The 21,760-nt window shown below is 40.5% G+C and overlaps 2 protein-coding genes across 2 annotated transcripts; both read right to left on the bottom strand.

The window, feature by feature from the left end:
- Window positions 1-1,270: 1,270 nt before the first annotated feature.
- On the bottom strand, window positions 1,271-6,748 carry LOC124149438 (cell death abnormality protein 1-like). The gene is made up of 4 exons (XM_048400017.1): window positions 6,649-6,748; window positions 4,970-6,094; window positions 3,864-3,948; window positions 1,271-3,559 (listed from the first exon to the last, which is right to left on the bottom strand). The coding sequence occupies exons 1-4, from the start codon at window positions 6,692-6,694 to the stop codon at window positions 3,040-3,042; spliced, it is 1,776 nt and encodes a 591-aa protein (XP_048255974.1). The 5' UTR covers window positions 6,695-6,748; the 3' UTR covers window positions 1,271-3,039.
- A 9,647-nt stretch (window positions 6,749-16,395) lies between these two features.
- On the bottom strand, window positions 16,396-19,190 carry LOC124149436. The gene is made up of 3 exons (XM_048400019.1): window positions 18,494-19,190; window positions 17,598-17,694; window positions 16,396-17,126 (listed from the first exon to the last, which is right to left on the bottom strand). Exons 1-3 carry the CDS (start codon window positions 18,918-18,920, stop codon window positions 16,592-16,594), a joined length of 1,059 nt encoding a protein of 352 aa, XP_048255976.1. The 5' UTR covers window positions 18,921-19,190; the 3' UTR covers window positions 16,396-16,591.
- Window positions 19,191-21,760: the final 2,570 nt, after the last annotated feature.

Raw genomic sequence — 21,760 nt, 5'->3', positions numbered from 1 at the left:
TCAATAACAATTGGTTTCTTTATCAAGAACGATACATGTGGATGTACGACCATATCATACTATGAGTGAGCGAGTTTAGCAATATTCCAGCAATATCACGGCGGGGGACACCAGGAATGGGCTTCACACATTGTACCCATGTGGGGAATTGAACCCCGATCTTCGGCGTGACTAGTGAACCCTTTAACCACGAGGCTACCCCACCACCCCTCATAATATGAAGCCTGAAGATCTGATGACGATATTGCTACTTATAGGCTAAAATATACATTTGCAATTGCAAGGTGTGTACGTGTGAACGTGGTTGTCTGCGTTTGGGCGCGGGCGTAGGTGTGTGCGTATTAATTACTTAGTTGGCGATTATCTATTACCCTTCGTAGAGGAAAACTAATAGATAGATTGACAATTATTAGCTAACAATTACATAATACAGTTTACTATATGTTTAATGATCAAATCTGGTAAGTGTTCTATCCATACAACCTCTTCAATTTCAGATTTAATGTTACCAAGTACAATTGCACCACACTCGTCCATGCGCCACCTGGGCCACAACATTATTCGCTGTGCGGTCAACGGTCATCCGCTGAGCTCTGAGAATGCAACCGGAAATCATCTTCCTGCTGTCTAATAATCCATTAATACGTAGCTCGTTTTCAGGTCAGATTTAAACAAACATATATTTGAATGACATGAGTTTTTATTCACCACACTCGTGAAGATCCGGGGTAGAATAGGTCTTCATCAACCCATGCTTGCCATAAAAGGCGACTATGCTTGTCATAAGAGGCGACTAACGGGATTGGGTTGTCGGGCTCGCTGACTTGGTTAATGCATGTCATCGATCCCAATTGCGTGGATGGATGCTCATTATATCAATCACTGGAGTGTCTGGTCCAAACTCGATTATTTACAGACCGCCGTCATATACAGTAAACTACGGTTATAACGAACATGCTTATAACGAACTGGCGGATATAACGAACTGGCTTTTAGGTCCCTGCCATTTGCTGTATATATGCTGTATTTATGCTTATAACGAATTACGGTTATAACGAACTAGAATTTGTGGTCCATTTGAGTTCGCTATAACCGCAGTTTACTGTAGCTGGAATATTGTTGACAAAGCCTATATCTCAATGAGACGAATTTTGAATCCGTTAAAGGAATACTTCGAAAACAATTATCCCAACCAAACTTTATCTTGATGAACCTTTGTCCCCACTCCCCACCTCCACGATACAAAAACAAAATAAACAAGGAACATGTATACGATGTTTTGTTTTGTTTATTGACATTAGTTAGTATTGGCGTGATTAATTAGTAATATGGAAAAAAACACAATCAACATAATAAAACCGCTTTACATCAAAACAAATATTCCGTTTACTTTCGTGCTGAATGTGAATAAAATGAAAATACATGCTTAAACAAAAGGAAACATTTGCACACAACACTTGAAACCTGATAACCAGCCTTTCATGTCAAGACAGTTTTACTTTACATCTCAATGTAAGAAAGAGAATTCAAGATGTCAACTGCTTTACTATGAGGTGTTGGCTTCCATTGCCTATTGCTAATCGCCTATCAGCGCCAATTATCTGTTGACTTCCCTTGTTAAGTTTCCACCTTTTGTTATCTTATTACTTTTGTTGTTCTTTCGTGTACACTTCCAAATGCCTTTCAAAGACTGTGTATTCATCCATCAACATTGATGCATTTGTAACCAGATGTTAAAAAAGAAAATGTGTGTAAAGACAGATTGTATTGAATTTGAATAACATTACCTTCCATTTCGAAGACTGTCACTTTAAAAGTTTTGATGTGTACACATGTACATCAGCCACCGGTTCAAGATTCTGTTTCATATTCCCATACTGGCAGTTTATCAACTGTGTTTTTCAGTTGACAGGTAAATACGTAAGTGAGTGAATAAAGTGAAAACTGCATCAGCAGTATTCAAACATTTTGGAAGTAAAGAGCAGATACAGGAACAGTATCGTCACACAGAAACTCTTTTGTGCACACTTCTTATACTTGTGAGTGAGTGAGTGAGTGAGTATGGTTTTACGCCGCTTTTAGCAATATTCCAGCAATATCACGGCGGGGGACACCAGAAATGGGTTTCACACATTGTACCCATGTCGGGATTCGAACCCGGGTCTTCGGCGTGACGAGCGAACGCTTTAACCACCAGGCTACCCGACCGCCCCCTTATACTTGTGAACAAAGTACATAAGCCCACAAAGGATACGGTTTGCTACTGAATGTGATAAATTGAAATCGACCCAATGTGACGTGAACTGTGTGCCAAAAAGTAATCTGGTGATTTATCTGGTGGTAATCTGCAACTGGCGCAGATTCCGCAATAGAAGGAAAACGTACTTCAATGATTCATACGAATAATGTCCTTTGATACTATAAACACAAACAGGATATTATTTGGGTTAAGTCAATTACAGTCGATCAAGCTGACGAGAAACTTCCACAAAGTGAAACGAGAGAGAGAACGAGAGAGAGAGAGATTGGGAGAGAGAGAGAGAGAGAGAAAGAAAGCGAGATACATTTGTGAAATCGAAAACAAAACAAAACAAACAATATATACATGTACGTGTTTTGATAGAGTAATGTACAATAGGAAATTCAAAATAGTCATAAGTAAGTTGAAAGTTTAACCATTTTAAATAACAGAACATCTGTATGATATTCAAGTTGATAGCTTTTAAGTTAAAGTATAAGAAAAATAAGTCAAGGCATATATGAATAAAAGAGGTAAGTTCATCATTTTGATAGCAAAAAGCATCTACATTATGAAATATATATCCAACCCAGTATTAAATGAATAACAGATATATGAAATTCTACCGACCGGAGTAATATATTGGCATCATATATTATCTTTAATAACACAATAGTTTGCAAATGAATTTTTTTAACGTCAACAGTATACACTCGGTCTGAGGAAATTGGGAAAAGAAGGCCATTCATAATCCCAATCTTCGTTAATACTACCTACCACCTGCCACCTTGAGCATTGTCTCAATGAGTGTTATTCGTTGTCAAATATCGGACACTCACTCTTGATAAATCACAATTTTCTTCAAGGAAAATGATCGAATCGGTTCTTTCGGTCATTCTTTGGATTTCACCGGAAATATTAATACCATTGTCACCTTCACTATGGACTGACTGACGCCGGGAATCACTATCAGCCTCAGCAAGGGCTGACGCACACAATAATGTCAACAAGGACTCTTTTTCAACACCACTTCCTCGTGCTGAATCTGCAGGTTGGGGTTCGCTCCCTGCAAATATGTCAGCTGCTTGCTTTGGCAAATGGGTTTGAGACGCCGAGTCATCTGTCAGTTGACTACCTGATGGTTTCCTGTCGGCAAGCCTTTCCCGGGGCCTTTCTGTGAGGGGTACTGCAGGAGCCGACTGTTCAGTTTGTTCAGACTGCTCGGCTACCAGGTTGACATCTATATCCCAGTACCTGTGTCCCACTGTGTCGCTGCAGTTCCTGCTGGAGCGATCAGCACATTGTAGTTGAGTTATGTGTCTGAAATTAAATGTACATTATTAGGATGCAGTTTACCCGTGAAGATCCGTGGTAGAATAGGTCTACAGCAACCCTTGTGGTGGCTTGCTGTGCCTCACATGACGCCGACGTTAACGCTGCATAAGCCGAGCTTCACATAGTAATAAGAGGCAGTTATACCATTCAATCAACTCCTCAAATTATGGCCCTCTTCTTTCGATCAGCAATGACTTATTATTGACAAAATGATAAAATAGTTCTGGTGAAGATGACCAGATTTTAGTTTCTTACACAATATGTCTTTTTTTCTAAAGCTCATACCTACCTCTTGAATATGAGTATTAGCACAGCACAGCAGAGGACACCTGCCACTGATCCAATGGAAATGACTAAACTGTGATCAGACGAACCTGCAAGGGAAAGGGCAGTTCGGTTAACCACTGTGCATATGATGTGAGGTGATGTGAAGTGGGTTTAAAGTCGCGTACAATACCATTTCACGTATTTAGCAACGTGTGTGCGTGTGTCTTTGTGTGTGTGTGTGTTTGTGTGTGCGTGCGTGCGTGCGTGCGTGCGTGCGTGCATGCGTGCGTGTGTGTGGGGGGGGGGTGTGTGTGGGGGTGTGTGTGCGTGTGTGCGTGTGTGCGTGCATGTGTGTGTGTGTCAACTATGATACTATGTCACAGTTTAGCATGGATAAACCACATTGTACTGACTCCGAGCGGGCTGGGGTAACAAGATGCACCATATTTTAACGTCCTTTGTATGACGCGGCGAGGGGATCGAACCACCGACCTTCCGCTCTATTCACTACACCACAAAGGAGGCCGCATACATGTTTAGAGTTTAATGCTTAATCAAACAAGGCCACCTAAAACACCAATAGATAGAAAATGGATCAAATAATTTCCAATCAGCATCAGTAAGTTACAGTAACTATAGTTACAGGCACCTTTCATCTTAATAATCTCCTCACATCTGCTGATCTATTCAACTGAACCCATACAAAGTAGTGAGTATGGTTTTACGCCGCTTTTAGCAATATTCAGGCAATATCAGGGCGGGGGACACCAGAAATGGGCTTCACACATTGTACCCATGTCGGGAATCGAACCCGGGTCTTCGGCGTGACGAGCGAACGCTTTAACCACTGGGATACCTGACCGCCCCCCATACAAAGTACAGTAGCCTAGTATTAGTATTACATATTCCACATATCAGATAAAGAACGCTGATAGGTGTTATCATTAACTAAGTTTAATATTTACCTCTCTTTACACCAGATATCAATTACTGACGCCCAATAAAAAGTAGTACCAGAAAGGTCAAAGGTCGCATATCAATTAACATCTCTGTACGTATTATGACACACGTGCTTCATAACAGTTTGTTATGATAATGTTTGCGTAGTAATGATAGATAACAACTCACGTATTTTGCAGGGCAATCTCTGGCAAGCGTCCCCTGTACATGGAGAACACATCTCATCACAGTAGGTCCTGCTGAAGCCCTTGGCACAGGTTATACACCGCCCAGTCTCCTTGTCACATCCTTCACAGCTGACGGGGCATTGAGTCGAACAGTTTGGCCCATGATAGTTATCATTTCGGCAAGCTCCCATACATGTATCATCAGAGCGATCACAGGCTATACAGTTAGATGGACATGACTCGTTACACAAGTCCCCTCTCAGACCTGTTGCACATTTGAAGCACTTGGCTGAGTCTTTCTCACACGTGTCACAGTTATCTGGACATGGCGTCGTGCATATCTTTCCATAATAATTGTCGTTGATACAAGGTCCAGTGCACTGGTTGTGTGTGAAGTCATCAACCTTACAGTTAGCACGGCATGTCGTTTTACAGGATGTGCTGTTACAGTTATCTCCATGTTCATCACATCCACCCCGGCAGAATCCTTCTGCACATTTGTCACACTCTCCTGTATCCCTTTGACATTTATTACAGTTGGGTTGACAGGTAACATTACAATATGTCCCCAGGTAACCTGGCACACAGCTGTCACAGTACTTCCCTCTGTAACCTGGCTCACAGCTGTCACACTCCCCCGTGTCTTTATCACATCCTTCTCTACAGTTGGGAGGACAGGTAACATCACACTTGTCCCCTGTGTAACCTGGCTCACAGCCGTCACACTCCCCCGTGATCCTATTACATCCATCTGTACAGCCGGAGGAACAAGGTGTTCTACAGTGTGGACCGTAATACCGGGGATTCTGACACGGTGCTGTACAACCATCACCATAACGTTCACACTGTGTACAGGCTGTAGGACAGTTCACCCCACAGTTATCTCCCTTCTTGCCGGCCACGCATCCCTCTCTACACACAACACGGGTGTTGTCCATCTGACAGCGAGAGTTGAGACAGGTGTCTGGACAGTCATCTTCACACTGTTTACCATAGAACCTGGAGTCCCGACACTGGAGACACTCACCAGATGACGTCACAGAGACACAGCGAGGTGGACACACACCGTCAACACAGGTCACGTTGTTACCGTCACAGTTGCTACAAGGAGTACTGGCTGTGGAAGCTGTGAACAATTGGGTGGTTGTCAACAAAATGTCAGACACTATTGAAAGAGAATAAGTCTGAAAGACATTTGGTTTTCTTATTACGACTGAAAGTATTCTGATCGAAAGAAGTAACCATCTATTTTAAAATGTCTTCATCGGCCATTACCATTTGAAAGCAGGGTTCGTATTATGTGTTGACGTCCGAGAGTCATGATGATTCTCTAGATCTTAAATCAGATGCAAATATATATACAGAATATTTCCATTGTATTATGGGCCGGTGGCCTGAAGTACCGAATAAATTTGTCTGTCTGTCTGTCAAATCAGATGGGACCGTTGGCTATATTGGCTATATCTCACCAATCCTCACAACTGTTTATATTCTTCTGTGCCAAATACACAGTAGGTTTGCGTCAGGAAAACATTTACATGTGAAAAAACTATTATTCCAAACAACATGGGTGTGAGACAATGATGATACACGTACGCACAGGCCAACATATGGTGACAGAGAATGTATTGCGATCTTGAATGATCGATAGCAAGGACTTAAAAATACATGTATACGAACCTGCTGATGTAGCACACAGTAGGATAATCACCACGATAGTATCCATGGTTGAAGCGTGGAAGAGCCCTGAAAATAGATAGAGAGGGTGCTTTTGCGATTTAACGGTTAAACGGTTTAACAGTGAGTGAATGAGTATGGTTTAACGCCGCTTTTAGCAATATTCCAGCAATATCACGGCGGGAGACACCAGACATGGGCTTCACACATTGTACCCATGTCGGGAATCGAACCCTGGTCTTCGGCGTGACGAGCGAACGCTTTAACCACTAGGCTACCCGACCGCCCCTTAATGGTTTAACAACATTTGAGTAACTGTTGATCACGGTCATGAGTGGGGCACGTTTAAGTACGGCAGATCATTCCCACTTCCCACAACCCATGAGGTTCCTATGGAGAATTGCATTTTGTGTGTGGAGGGTTAATATACCAATTGAAAGAAAAATATGTTATTTGGCCCTTGAACAACTTCATAGCCATATAGCGGGTCTACAGTTACATTATGTGATAGATATATAATATAGTTGTTTTAATGCATTAATAGTGGTTTCTTTACTCCAGTTAACTGGGGGAAAACATTTCACATGACGAAGCTTGCTTGGTTGGTTGGTTGGTTTGTCGTTTAAGGACGCACTCAGCAATATTCCAGCTATATATGACGGCGGTCTGTAAATAATCGAGTCTGGACCAGACAATCTAGTGATTGATATCACGAGCATCGATCCACGCAATTGGGATCGATGACATGCATCAACCAAGTCAGCGAGCCTGACCACCCGATCACGTATGTCGACTCTTACGACAAGCATAGTCACATTTTTCGGCAAGCATGGGTTGCTGAAGACCTATTCTACCCCGGACCTTCACGGGTCTGACGAAGCTTGATGTGACATAGATATGTTGCAGTTGTTTAATGTTTGTGAGACGCTAGAGCTGACACACTGATTCAGATACGAGGTCAGTCGAATATTGAAGCACTGTATATGATAATTAATCACTTGCATAAGACAAATCAAATGTTGTAACATGTATCTACATAAATGGCCAGTCTGATAAAGCCAGCAGATATGACAGGTAAACTGACATAGTCAAAACGGGTAAAACCCAACTTGCTTTCTCATTCACTCACGTATATACATTTTAAGGAAGATAACACTCCAGAAATCCGAGGTGTATTGAGTGTCCACAGATAGTAGTCATGCGGTTACAGTAATTAGACAATTAGATAACACATAGTTAATATCATAAAAAATATTCACCTTGATGGCTTTCATATATATGTCTGGATTTGCCAGCTGACTGATAACAAGGCCGAAGGGTTCAGTATATTCAGTACTAGTCTTCAGATTATATTTCCGTCACTCGCGGAAGCTTATGGAAATATGTTCAATGTGTCACATGTTCACAAAACTATATATTTCCTTGCCGTAAAAGGCGACTATGCTTGTCATAAGAGGCGACTAACGGGATCGGGTGGTAAGGCTCGCTGACTTGGTTGATGCATGTCATCGATCCTAGTTGCCTGGATCGATGTTCATGATGTCAATCACTGGATTGTTTGGTCCAGACTCGATTATTTACAGACCGCCGTCATATAGCTTGAACATTGCTAAGTGTGGCGTTAAACAACAAACCAACCAACCAACAAACCAACCAACCAACCAATCTTGTGTGCAGGCGTTAAGTTTTAAAATGAATATGGAATCTAAAAAGTTTGTTCCCAAAATACTTCTACTTTTCACCTCGATATGTAATAATAACAATAATTCATTTACATCGTGTAAAACAGGGAACTATAAGCGTCTGACATAGTATTATCTTGTTCACGTCTCAATACGCATTCAAAGTTGATAGACCCGTGAAGATTCCGGGGTAGAATAGGTCTTCAGCAACCCATTCTTGCTGTAAATGGTGACTATGCTTGTCGTAAAAGGCGACTAACGGGATCGGGTGGTCAGGCTCGCTGACTTGGTTGATGCATGTCATCGATCCCAATTGCGTGGATCGATGCTCATGATATTAATCACTGGATTGTCTGGTCCAGACTCGATTATTTATAGACCGCCGTCATATAGCTTGAATATTGCTGAGTGCGGCGTTAAACAACAAACAAACAAACAAACATCAAAGTTGATAAGCATGTTGCCTGACAAATTCAAAAGGGTCACCTATACACTTGCACTGTTATATCGATCTACGTGTACGTATACCCATTTCGTTACTCAGACTGTGATTACTATCAGTACACACGATGAATGCAATATATGAAGTCCTAACGATAGACCAATGCATAAAACGACTTGGCGTGGATAGCGAGCTGAGAACTGATGAACGAATGATTGGATGTTGTTTTACACAGAGACAGCAATATTCAATGGAGCTTTATCGGTGGTAAAAAACCGAGTGCGGAGCAGGCAAACACAGACAGACAGACAGACAATAGTTTATTAACGTCTCACTTCTGTACATACATAAAACAGCTTTGTACAACTTAACATAGACAGAATGTACAGAACCATTCAATAGAATTATGAGAGACAAATTATCATAAAATTAATACATAAATGATATAAAGATGATATAGTAAAAAGTTATCCATATAAAATATGTTTTCTACGATTAAGAATTAAAAAGCAGACTTTAGCAAGTATAAAACACACACTGGAGTCACGGAAAAATAAACAAAGTTGTCGATATCAGGTACATCTAAAACATTATAAGATTTAGCAATACATTCATTAAAAAGATTTGCCCTGATATCGTCATATAATACGCAGTGAAACAAAACAGGGGCCTCGTCTTCTACGCTGTCATTACAGTGAAAACATTTTCTATTGTGGACAGGTACACCTTCGTACCGACCGGTTTCCACTCGAATGGGAGCCACGCAACATCTTAACTTGGCTAGAGCCGATCTATAGTTTCTGGCCATCTTATGTGATACATAGTATTCTGTCCCATATACTTGCTTGTAACATCGGTACATTCTCATTTTATTAAGCCCATTTCGCCCCTCTTCCTTTCTTAACATGTCACTCCAACGGGTAACATATTCATTCATACACCATTGTTCCACCTGTGTACAAACAGAAAATTTATCAATAAAACCCGTTGCGTTTAATAGATGTCCTAAATCCGTATAAGTAAACTTCTTTCTTACCCTACCATTCCAATTTTTACAACCATTTACATCGTATCTATCAGCCCAGTTAAACACGTGTTTGTTTAACCTACTAGACATATTCTTAAGGCGACACCATTGTCTTGCTATACCTTTCAACTGTCTGACAACAGGCGGTATCCATCCCATGTCCCCATTTATAGCGACGTTAGGGGCGTATTTGCCGAGTCCCAAATAAAATCTTATGGCTCTATGGTGTTCAGCATTTATTGCTGACACACAACAGTGGTGTGAATGCATGGGGAACGATCAACGACGTCGGGGTACAATGACAAACAATCAGCCATGATGATCACAGTGTGACCATTCGACTCTCACTTAAGCCAGCTCTAACGGTGCTCGTGTTTTCTGCCCCTATAGGTGTAATCTTAAACCGTACGGACAAGGGAGGAACAAATTACTCAACTGAATACGCTGAATCTAGCTCCACTTGCCAGCACAAAAAATAATTATGTTTTCATATTATGAACGATTTGCCGCTATCAATGAAAACATTATTCAGAGGAGTGTAAAATGGGTCTATCCTGTGTGTGTTTTTGCTTGGTATTAGCTTTTGCGAATTTAATTCCCCTTAGACTCCGTGAGGCATACATATTCAGATTAGTGAAGAAATTATACATTATACATATTTTAATACCAAACTCGATATTCGCAAGTGATTTTGCTTGCCCTTTTCGCGAGCACCTGGTGTAATCACTGATTTTCAGTTATCCATTCATATATTTTCATGACTTTCGATAATGCCAAATGGAATCTGTTTCAGAGACTGGTTAGTCTCTGGCGTTGACTTTTTGTATTTAGCCTTTCAATGTTGTATAATTAAAATATATGTTTAACTTTGAACTAACGTGATGGGTGGGTCTACAAAGAGTAAGAGCTCACAGTATCGACTAGGGAGTATTGTTCTTGATATTACTTTGAAACGTATGGCCAAACCAGAAATGGACTCCGCTAAATCAGACAGAGGCCGCAATTTCTTGAATGTGAAATTTGCAAACAAGGGAATTTGTGCCTTAAATTTAAGTAACATTCTGAGACAAAGATCAGTTTCCAAAAATGTCCCACAATGTTTCAAATCTCAGGAACCCCCAACAATTTCATTTTCCTATACGAACACCATTTCATCTTGGTTTTTCAATTATAGGAAAGTGTTGCAAAAGTGGACTTGGCAGCTAATATGTAAATTCCACTACTTGTGGCTGCCAAGGCGCAGTATGCCGTTACCAACCTATACAATCACAGGTGACTTCTCTATTGTTTACAATAACGACATTGATCAGTTATACAAATACAGACTAAAATGTCATGATCAGCCTCCTACCAATTGGGATCACGACTTATTATTTAAAGCATATGCCAATAAATGGGCCAAGAGAGAAGAAGAACCTGTTGAATGTCTTTCAGAGTGGGTTAAGTCAGTGGGTGATGTTGTCATTGGTTGTATGCACAAACTGAAAAAGAGGAAACAGAATTGGAATAAACCAATTCTGTCCCAGCCAGCTGTCATCCGAAGTCTGGCTGCCCCAAATGAAAGGTTTGTAACTCTTCTCACTGACAAGGCCTCAGATAACGTAACCATGCCATGTTAGCATCACTTCATTAATTGTTTGTTCAAAGAACTTGGTATAGCTGACATATCAAATAATGCTACGTATAAGGCCATGAGGTATGTTAACTGAGGAAGAAATCTTTCAGAACCACGCATCAGTACTATCAACTTTTGGCTTGACTTTAAAACCTGACATGTTCATTCCTAATTTGTACTGGATTCCAAAGCTTCTTAAAATTCCGAACAAAGAGAGAAATGTACCACCAAATACCTGTCTCAACGAATAATGATAATCCTTCAATCCTTAATCCAGAAAATATTTGAGACAAGTTGAATTAATACCATGTGGATCCCCAAACCTCCAAGAATTTGCTTGACTTTTGACAATCTAAGAAAAGAACCAGGTTAAATTCTGTTAAAACATTTAACTTTTCAACTTTGTACACCACTATCTCACAATCTTAAGCAAAAACTTCATTCCTTGATCAATGCGGATTTTGTTACAAAACATGCTGACCACATATCTATATTAAGAGGTTCAGGTCAATTTGTCAAAAATGAAAGCAACTGCCATCTGAAGTTTACAGAGATAACAATATGTAAAATGCTGGACTTCCTCATTGATAACATCTATGTAAAATATGAGGGTAACGCATTTAGTCCCTTCAGTAGTGTCTTTATGCATATGAATCGGAATGTCTGCTCGGACAAGGTAATTTGGCCAAGAAGTTTAACTTTAGCTCCAGGTATATCGATGATCTGATATCATTCAATAACAATCAAATCGCCAATTCTCTTCCATTGATTTACCGACCTGAACAAGAAATAAAAGCGACCAGTAAGACGTCCTCATCTGTTTCATATTTAGATCTATGCATAAAGTTTCAGAGTGACAAAACACTCTCCACAAGACTATATGACAGGAGAGATGACTTCAACTTTCCAACAGCCAACTTTCCCTTCATGTCGAGCAATACTCCTGCAGCTCCAGCCTTTGGTGTCTACATTCACAACTTTTGAGGCACAATCGAACATGATCTCTCTGGCAAGATATCAAAAGCCTAATATGATTCTTGCGCAGACGCTGTTTGATCAAGGTTACAACATTCAAGGACACAGAAAAGCTTTCAAACGTTTTCTGGCAGACATGTGGAGGACATTTCCAAATTTCACGCATCACTGACAGAAATGATGTCCGATGCAATTCCCTATTTTGATTTAGACCATATGTCCGGGTGTTTTTTCAGGTGAACAATGGCCTTGCATTTACATGTGTTTGTGACGGGGGTCACCAGTGGGGAACAATACGCTCACCTTTTCGCGAACACCTGGTATGGTCACTGTCTGAGAGTGATTTATTAACACAAGCACTTGATATAGTCGGAATCGTACAATAGAGATTTCTTATGAAAATGGGAAGGGTTTTGTCGCTTTTATTGTTATAAGATCATATTAACAGTTGTCATCAGTGAATATGTAATGAATAACGGCTTACGTGTATTTCACTGGAATCGGTCGATTTTTGTAACTGTTGACAGCAACGACTGAGACACGGGAGAGGTCATAATGTGCAATGTGCATGTCAGTTGTATAAATTATCTACTAGCTGACTATACAACAACCACTCGTGTGCCTCTGTTTCTGTTCCGTGCATTCTTCATAATCTCATCACAGTGAACAGAACGAATAAATATACATCCAAACTATCGTAGTATCGACTCTTTCCGTGTCTAGACTAACAGTGACAACAATCTATGAATACAGCTTTCTATTTGACACATCTCTACAATTACGGCCAACTGATCAATGATGACGAACACTTGTACTTGCCACAGGTTCATTAACAACTGGGGCGGTCTGGTAGCCTGGTGGTTAAAGCGTTCGCTCGTCACGCCGAAGACCTGGGTTCGAATCCCTACATGGGTACAATGTGTGAAGCCCATTTCTGGTGTCCCCCGCCGTGATATTGCTGGAATATTGCTAAAAGCAGCGTAAAACCTCACTCACTCACTCACTCATTAACAACTTTGAAAACTCTCCCGTCATGTTTATCGTATTGATATCGTTTTGAATTACGACGCGCTGTCATTGTGACTGACTTACTGAGGTAGTTCTTAACATACCTTTCTCATCCAATGATGAAAATATTTGTTGCAAACAAACTATACAAGATGTCACTGGAGAACAATGTTAGCATACATACGCTCATATCACCTGTTCTCTTGTGGAACTACTTCATTCAACAATACAGCTGGTCGTCGTGTAGCTGTCAGTGTAAACATGAAGCCACACGTACTAACTTTAATTAAAATTGTGTACAAATCTACATCATTCATTTTGATAAGTCAATTCTTAAGTTACTTACCGCAAACATACTACATAGATAATGCTTATAGCATGTGTAAGTGAGACTCACTCACTCACGCATTACATAAGGTCTCGTGGTTTGGTAATATGTTATAGCATAGGTTTTTTGCTGAAACTGGTGTCAGATTGTCAGATCATTTACACCAAACAAATATATTGTTCATTATCGTGCATGAATGAAGAATGAAATGGACAGATATACTATATTGCAAGTTACATAAGGTAACATTTCATGCGAACAAATTCCTCCCGATGAGATGGTTCTCACATGGGTCAGACAGTTTGTAATGATATATGTCTTAATTAAGATATGATTTCCTTTTTGTCTTAATGCGGTGTTATAATACATAATATTGTGTCTTAGCACATGCACATTGATTTATCTACTACTGGTCACAATATGAGGAAATATTCCCTCCAATTTCCCATCACATCAATAACGAGACTGGACGTCCAACAATGTTTATACATTTAGTTTCTTATTCCTCTCCTTATTAGACTATCAAATATGTTGTGCAGCTGACAGGAGAAAGGGGAATGAGTGAGTAAGTGAGTATAGCTTAATGTCAGCAGTGTCAGCTATTGACGTCTACACAGAATTAGGCATGGTATATGTTAACAATAAACGTTTTAGACACATTAACGAACAAACATTAGGCTTGGACTGATAATTGGTGAATGTGTTTCTTGTTCATGGATGCTAAGAGTGAATAGTAGTCTACAAATGATGTTGTTTAACACTGATTGTATCATTAACGTAAACATCGTCCCCGTGAGTCGCGAACTGAAAGTCTAAGAGATATCATAAACATGTGTATAGTGTATAATTGTATTTGTCTGGCGAAAGGCCCTGAAACTATCGTTACTTCCCCAAAAGAAGGAAAGTTAATTTTCTGACTCATAGGGAGGACGTTGCTTGTACAGAAAAATGAGTGATAGTGTTTGTTCACCGTGATCATAAACTTCAAAATTTATTACAATCAAGATGAAATTCTTGTTCCAACTTTTTTATTTCAAATGCCTTTGTGAAATTTAGATATGTTTAGGTATACAACAAACAACAGACTCTCACAAGTTGAATGTTTTCATGTTACTTCTCAATAGTATGCGTGTCACTATCGAGTATCTTGATTCGAGCCAAATCTAACCCAAGATAACCCTAGATTCACATAGCACATGATTAATCTTGTCTGCAAGTGAAGGATGTTTGGTCTGAGGCTTTCATATATTTAGCATGTGAGTTCGGTATCATATCATATCTAGGTAAAATATTTGCAGTGAGTATATATGTGCATGCAGGAAGTAAGAGTGCCAACGAGAGTGCCATCAAAAATTCAGAATAACCATTTGGACGATGGTTCTTTGATTAAAAAAAAGCTATGCTCTTTAGGGGCCAAGAATTTGATATTCGGATGGGAGTGGGTAGAGGCTGGGAAAGAATTAATGGACGAGGTAATTTTATGTATTTATTTATTTATTTTGGGTGACAACAAAAGACCTTGACTATGAAAAGTATCTAAATCCATTTGCAGTGAACAGTATTTGTCCTATTCTGTAATGCTAGCTTCAACGTCGGAAAGTATAGTTCTTTCTCTATATGTTCCTTGGACAGGTAGGCCATGGTTGTCCAGATATGGGCGGAATCTCCTACGGCATGAGATGGCGTAACCATGATAAGCTAGACAACTAGGAATGACATGTGACTTTGTTGTGATGTTAGCTTATCCCCTCCTCCGAATATTGGCTCCTCAGAATATCAGCCTGCAGATGATAATCATATAATTTCTTGAATCTATACTTTCGAAACCTAATATGAACAATTTCTTAATTACATGATACCTGAACATTCTAGCATCGCAAAATTGGCGTCATAGTGCTCCACAATGAAAGAAAAAGGAGGAATGTTTATATATGAAGTTCCCCACGGTCCCTAGTGAGGTGGCCTAACTTTGGTTGCTGGTGATCTCTAGTCCATTTTTATATTGTATTGTTGAATGAAAATTTATTCTTTTAACTATTCTCAACTAGTTTTAACATCGAAACTGTGATACTCTAGTTATCTTACTGTCCATCGTTGACAGCTTTTTAATTAAATGAAAATATAAATATTATAACTGTTTCGTCACGATATGGCTGAAATATTGCCGATGTGACGTTAAATTTCACTCACTCACTCACTCATTATATATGAAGTAGCAATTTTATTTAACAACTCGATTAGATTACACTTCAATGTAATAAAAATATCGTAGCATCATACCCATCTTACTATGATTTACCCTGAATTAATGTTGTAGCCCCGAGCATTTATTATATATTCTCTAATTAACTACACTCTTGACTATGACAAAAGCTGAAATGAGGACGAAAAATAGATAAAACTCATCAGTTCTACAAAAGCTTTATGATTGGTGATGAAGAACCGAGGCTTAATGTGACTATGAAAGCGGGTGTTTGACAAAGAATAAAAAGTGTTTCATCGTTGAAATTTATAGCTTCTCAGCAGATAATGTAAAACAAACAATGGAACTATACTATTTGCACTGTAACCATTTACAGGATTATTTACATGAAAACCAAACATAACATATTGCAACATAATGAAAACCATAATATGCATAAAATGGAATAACTATACATTGTATAACATTTAATGAAAACTAAACGGATAAAGAATGGTTTGCGGAAAGTAACCACTTTAGGCCTCAGCAACATTTCAAAGACCAGGGATTAAACCTGAACGATGACACACAATCGGCCAGATTCATCGCGTAGCGAATGATCCCATTTTTTGGCGTTGATAAGCACGAGGTACCGGAACCGGATATCCTTTGTAATATCATTTATATTTAAGGTGAACTTTTATCCTCAACTTTGTTTGTGGCAAGATATTTCACAAATACATTTGACAGATCACAATGTTCTTCAATAAATATAATTGAAGGAGTCTTTCTGGTCAATCGCTCGATTTGTTCGGACATAACCATATCAGCGTCACCTACTTCCTGACTACTCTGATACTGTGACTCATTGTCACTCCCAGCTGATGCTCCTCTCAACAACAGCAAGGACGAGGCTCTTACAACACCATCACCTACAGCAGCATCCGGAGCTGTCAGTTCGGGTTCACTCACTGCTCTTGTCTCTGACAAAGAAGACGATTTTCTTTGACATCGCTGGCCATCTGTCAAAAGGTTCCTTGTTGCAAGTCTTCTGTGGGGGATTTCTGTGAGAGGCAATGCAGGTTGAACTGCATGTTCAGGTTGCGGGGGACTTGTCTGACCAGACTCGTAATGATCACCTATTTCCCAGTACCTGTGTGCCAGGCTGTCACTGTACTCGCTGTGAGTGGTGCCGTTTGTGCCGCTAACATGGATTCTGTTCCTGAAACAAAATGAAATTATGTTTAAGCTTTAGAAGATACATTATATATGGAAAACGGTACTGTACCATAAAGTGTTGCAGTACGGTTTAAGAAGCGTGACATTTTTAGGTAACATGAGAAGTTTTGTTCAAATACGTCAAAATTGGTCAAAATATCCTCGAGACAGTTGGGTATACTAGTGTCACAATTTAGCACAAATAAGAGGATTTCTAAAAGTCAGACTTCACGTTGACATTGGCATGTACTTACACAGTAGTGATGTACCGACTGAAATTTTTTTCATGTACAGTAAACTACGTTTACAACGAACACGCTTATAACGAACTGGCGGATATAACGAACTGTTTTTGAGTCCCGGCCATTTGCTGTATATATGCTGTATGTATGCTTATAACGAACTACGGTTATAACGAACTACAATTTGTGGCCTCTTTGAGTTCGTTATAACCATAGTTTACCGTAACACTTACCTCTTCTGCGTGTGTCTCCAAAACGCAATGATCAATGCCAGCAAAATGACTACAGCAACTGTTCCAATAGTAATGGCCACGGTGTGGTCAGTTTTACCTGAAAAAAACACATTATTATTTCAATGAAAAGAGAGAGTGAGTTGGGTTTAATGCCTCTTTCAACATTATTCCAGTTATATCACGGCGTGTCAGCTTAACGTGGGAGGAAAGCCCGAAGTTATGCAGGTTTCAGAGGTTTACCACTTCGGTGAAACCCACGAGCACGGGTATGGTGCTGACAAACCTAGAAACATAATCGGGGCGAAACGGGATTCGAACCCACAATCATAGGTTTCTGGCGTGTCCAAGGGACGCAACTCTGCACAGCGAATCGCGGCGTCTTAGACGACTGGGCCGCCCGTGCCCCCTCAGTGAAAAGAGGTGAGGTGAAATGGGGTTTAACGTCTCGTCCAAGATTATTGCACTTATATAGCGACGTGCATGTGCATATGTACATGTGTGGCTGCTTGTACTAGTCCGGACTGATGCCGATTTATGGTGCTAGCTCACTGAGATACCATGCCGCAGTTTAACATGAATACCCCATTCAGACACAGTATACTGACTCCGAGCAGACAAGTCCTTGTTTTAGCCCCTTAATTCCGAGCGCCAGACAGGGTAACAACAAGTACCATCTTTTAACGCCTTTTGGTATGACGCGGTCGGGGATCGAACCCCGGACCTTCCGCTCTCCGGACGGACGATCTACCACTAGACCATGGAGGCGGTCCAGTGAAAAGAAAGAGAATGGCACGAGTGTATTAACCAGCCTACTCTCCCCCACGTATGTCCATGTGTTTATTTATTTATTTATTTGTCAAAAATATTGTATCAGATTTAAGTCCAAGCATACTAACGTTTTCGACAAGGTGTTCTGTAACAGGTGTTCTCTGAGCACGGAGAACATATTTCATCGCAGTATGTCCTGCTGAATCCCTCGGCACACTCAATACACAGACCAGTTTCCTTGTGACAACCTTCACAGCTGACAGGGCATTGGATCGAACAGTCGCGTCCATAGTAACCACTGTTTGGGCATGCACCAATACATATGTCCCCATAGCGCTCACACTGTGTACAGTTAGAAGGGCATGTGTAATCGCACAACTCTCCTCTCAGTCCCAGTTTACAACTAATACATTTCCCAGTGTCTTTATCACACGTATCACATTTATCAAAACAGGGGATGTTACAAGCCTGTCCAAAGTAGTTCTTGTTGATACATGGTGTATTACATGTCTTACTGAAATAGGTAAACTCGACGCAGTTTGCAGGACATATCATTTTACATGTTGGACTATGGCAGTCTTCCCCTTTACAAGGTGTGCACTGATCACCGCACCCAGCCCGGCAGTGCTGTTCAGCACACTGGACACACAATCCTGTCTCCTTGACGCATTCACGACATTGTACCGGGCACTGAAGAGTACAATCATTTCCGTGGTAGTTCCATCTGTGACATTGTCCTATACAGTTCACACCGTGCTGCTGGCATTCTGTACATTGTGATGGGCATGAATCGTTACAGTACTTCCCTCTGTAACCTGGCTCACAGCTGACACAGTACTTCCCCGTGTAACCTGTCTCACAGCTGCCACACTCCCCCGTGATCCTATTACATCCATCTGTACAGCTGGAGGAACAAGGTGTTCTACAGTGTGGACCGTAATACCGGGGATTCAGACACGGTCCTGTACAACCATCACCATAACGTTCACACTGTGTACAGGCTGTAGGACAGGGCGCACCACAGTTATATCCCTTCTTGCCGGCCACACATCCCTCTGTACACACAACACGGGTGTTGTCCCTCTTGCAGCGAGAGTTGAGACAGGTGTCTGGACAGTCATGTTCACACTGTTTTCCATAGAACCTGGAGTCCCGACACTGGAGACACTGTCCAGATGACGTCTCACTGACACAGCGAGGTAGACACACACCGTCAACACAGGTCATTCTGTTACCGTCACAGTTGCTACAAGGTGTGCCTGTAGGGGAAACTGTCGATTGAGAAAGGAACAAAATATAGCACTGCAATCAATTAACAAATTATTATTATTTTAGAGAGGAATAGAAGACTTACAGAGACTTACTGTATTGTCTCGCAAAGAACATTGTTTTAATTAGTATCATATGTTAGAAGACAACATAAATATGTTTTATCGGTAAATATCATGAATATCCTCTAATTATATGTTGTACACAGTTGAATTAACCTGCGGTGGAAATCTTTCCTCTGAGTATGGAAAAGATATATGGATGAACAACTACTTTATTACAATTGGGAGCGACGTTTCGGTGTAGGTTCTAACACCGTTATCAAGTGACCTTTGGCCAGGACTGCAATGTCTTGTTGGTTGAAGTTCTTGCTGCTTAAGTTGATGACCGTCTTGCCGTCTTGATGACCGTCAATGGCAGATGTACTTGTAGGTTGATGGTTGTGGGTGTGTTTCTTGAGGTTATTGAAATTGGTTATGCGAGTCTTTTTTTGTGGCACTTGCTTTTAGTCGGGATCTTTCTGAGGGTGGAGTAGGTGTTTTCTGTAAGAACTGATTGGAGGTAGTTGTGGAGCTTTGTGATGGCATCTAGGGTGTAGGACTTGGTGTTGCGGTGGTGGCGTATCCACTCTATGACGAGGTGTTGCTTGATAACGATGTTAGAACCTACACTGAAACGTCGCTGCTAATTGTAATAACGCAGTTGTTCATCCATATATCTTATCCTTACTTAGTACTCCAACTTCTAAAAGCCTCTTGAAGAAGTCTTTCACCTGTATTCTCAATTGTCGACAATGTCGATGTAAATAGATGATACTATTAATTGTTTCGATGACGTGACGCAAGTTGCATAGACTGCATTATATGACAGAAATTGGTGATTGATTCTTTTTGGAACCTTATAATATTTCAGAAGCAATAGTCTGTACCTGATGTTATTGTAGCAGAGCATGGAGTCATCCTACAGATGACATCCTTACCATGTCAGCTTGCTGACGGGGTTAACCTCTTTGGTCATGTGGACAAGGCGTCCGACCTCGGATCAGAAGGTCCGTGGTTCGAATCCCATCGCGGGACTCGGAAATTTTATGGCCGCTACATTTGCGCCCAACGTGGGGCTGAGCACGTTCATATTAAATTTGAGCAAAATAAGCCTCAGTACCCTACTATGCGACCCGGGACGTGCCTTCTGTTGACGGGGGTGTATGTAGCAGGGCGTGGAGTCATCCTACAGATGTCATCCTTACCTTGTCAGCTTGCTGACGAGGTTAACCTCTTTGGTCATGTGGACAAGGCGTCCGACCTCGGATCAGAAGGTCCGTGGTTCGAATCCCATCACGGGACTCGGACATTTTATGGCCGCTACATTATGTACTGATTATCCAAAGTGGAACCGTATCGCCTAATACACCATCACTAATACCAGTTTATAAGTTAACGAAAAACTCTCACCGTTCAGAAAAAACAGAGATAGCAGGAGGATCGTTGTCCAATAATGACACCGTGGAAAATGTATATCCATTGCGAAGATAATCTGCAAAACAAAGATTATGGAATTGTTTTCACAATCTTTCACGCTTCCATAACAACAGAAATATTTAAGGCACCTCTTTCTTAGCATTATTAGACTGTTTTCAATATAGAGCTATGTTACTTGTACATACGGAACCGAACGCGCGCAAATTTTAATCATCCATGTGGAAACAAACAAGAGGGACAATCATCCTTATCGTACACCATCACTCAATATATAAGTTATACCACACAAAATATAACGCGCATCTTCACTCGCTGAAGTAACTTTGAGAATCACGCAATGATACAATAAATACTCTGGGTATTATTTCATGCATCTGTAACATTACAATATATATTCCTGGGTTATATCCATGCTTTTTGTAAACGCAATTTGTTCTATTTCATACATTCTTGGAATAAAACTAAATTTACTTTTACCTTGCTCCAGTGTATATGTTGCAATGCAGCCTGTTCCCGTTACTGGCGTTGAGAATCCACCGCTCACCAGGTTAGTTTCAGTGTCCGGCTTGACTCAACGATCAAGCTTGGACTTATTTGTTTAAGTTTTAGGACGTGGTCTGCTTTAATTTTCCCTTACCGAACGAATTA

This window comes from Haliotis rufescens, unplaced genomic scaffold, assembly GCF_023055435.1.
Source record: "Haliotis rufescens isolate VD_foot unplaced genomic scaffold, xgHalRufe1.0.p SCAF_2, whole genome shotgun sequence".
NCBI classification, from domain to species: Eukaryota; Metazoa; Mollusca; class Gastropoda; order Lepetellida; family Haliotidae; genus Haliotis; species Haliotis rufescens.
Note: the sequence above shows the minus strand (reverse complement) of the source record. Positions and strands in the feature narration are given on the sequence as shown.

Bases quoted from the DNA above. Each gene is read 5' to 3' on its own strand.
- LOC124149436 (XM_048400019.1), bottom strand. From the start codon at position 18,920: ATGATATGTCCTGCAAACTGCGTCGAGTTTACCTATTTCAGTAAGACA. The intron at 17,695-18,493 runs GTTAGTATGCTT...TGTTTTTTTCAG, and splicing joins CAGAACACCTTGTCGAAAAC to GTAAAACTGACCACACCGTG. The intron at 17,127-17,597 runs GTAAGTGTTACG...ATTTTGTTTCAG, and splicing joins TGGAGACACACGCAGAAGAG to GAACAGAATCCATGTTAGCG.
- LOC124149438 (XM_048400017.1), bottom strand. From the start codon at position 6,694: ATGGATACTATCGTGGTGATTATCCTACTGTGTGCTACATCAGCAG. The intron at 6,095-6,648 runs GTTCGTATACAT...AATTGTTCACAG, and splicing joins ACTGTGTGCTACATCAGCAG to CTTCCACAGCCAGTACTCCT. The intron at 3,949-4,969 runs GTGAGTTGTTAT...TTTCCCTTGCAG, and splicing joins GAGATTGCCCTGCAAAATAC to GTTCGTCTGATCACAGTTTA.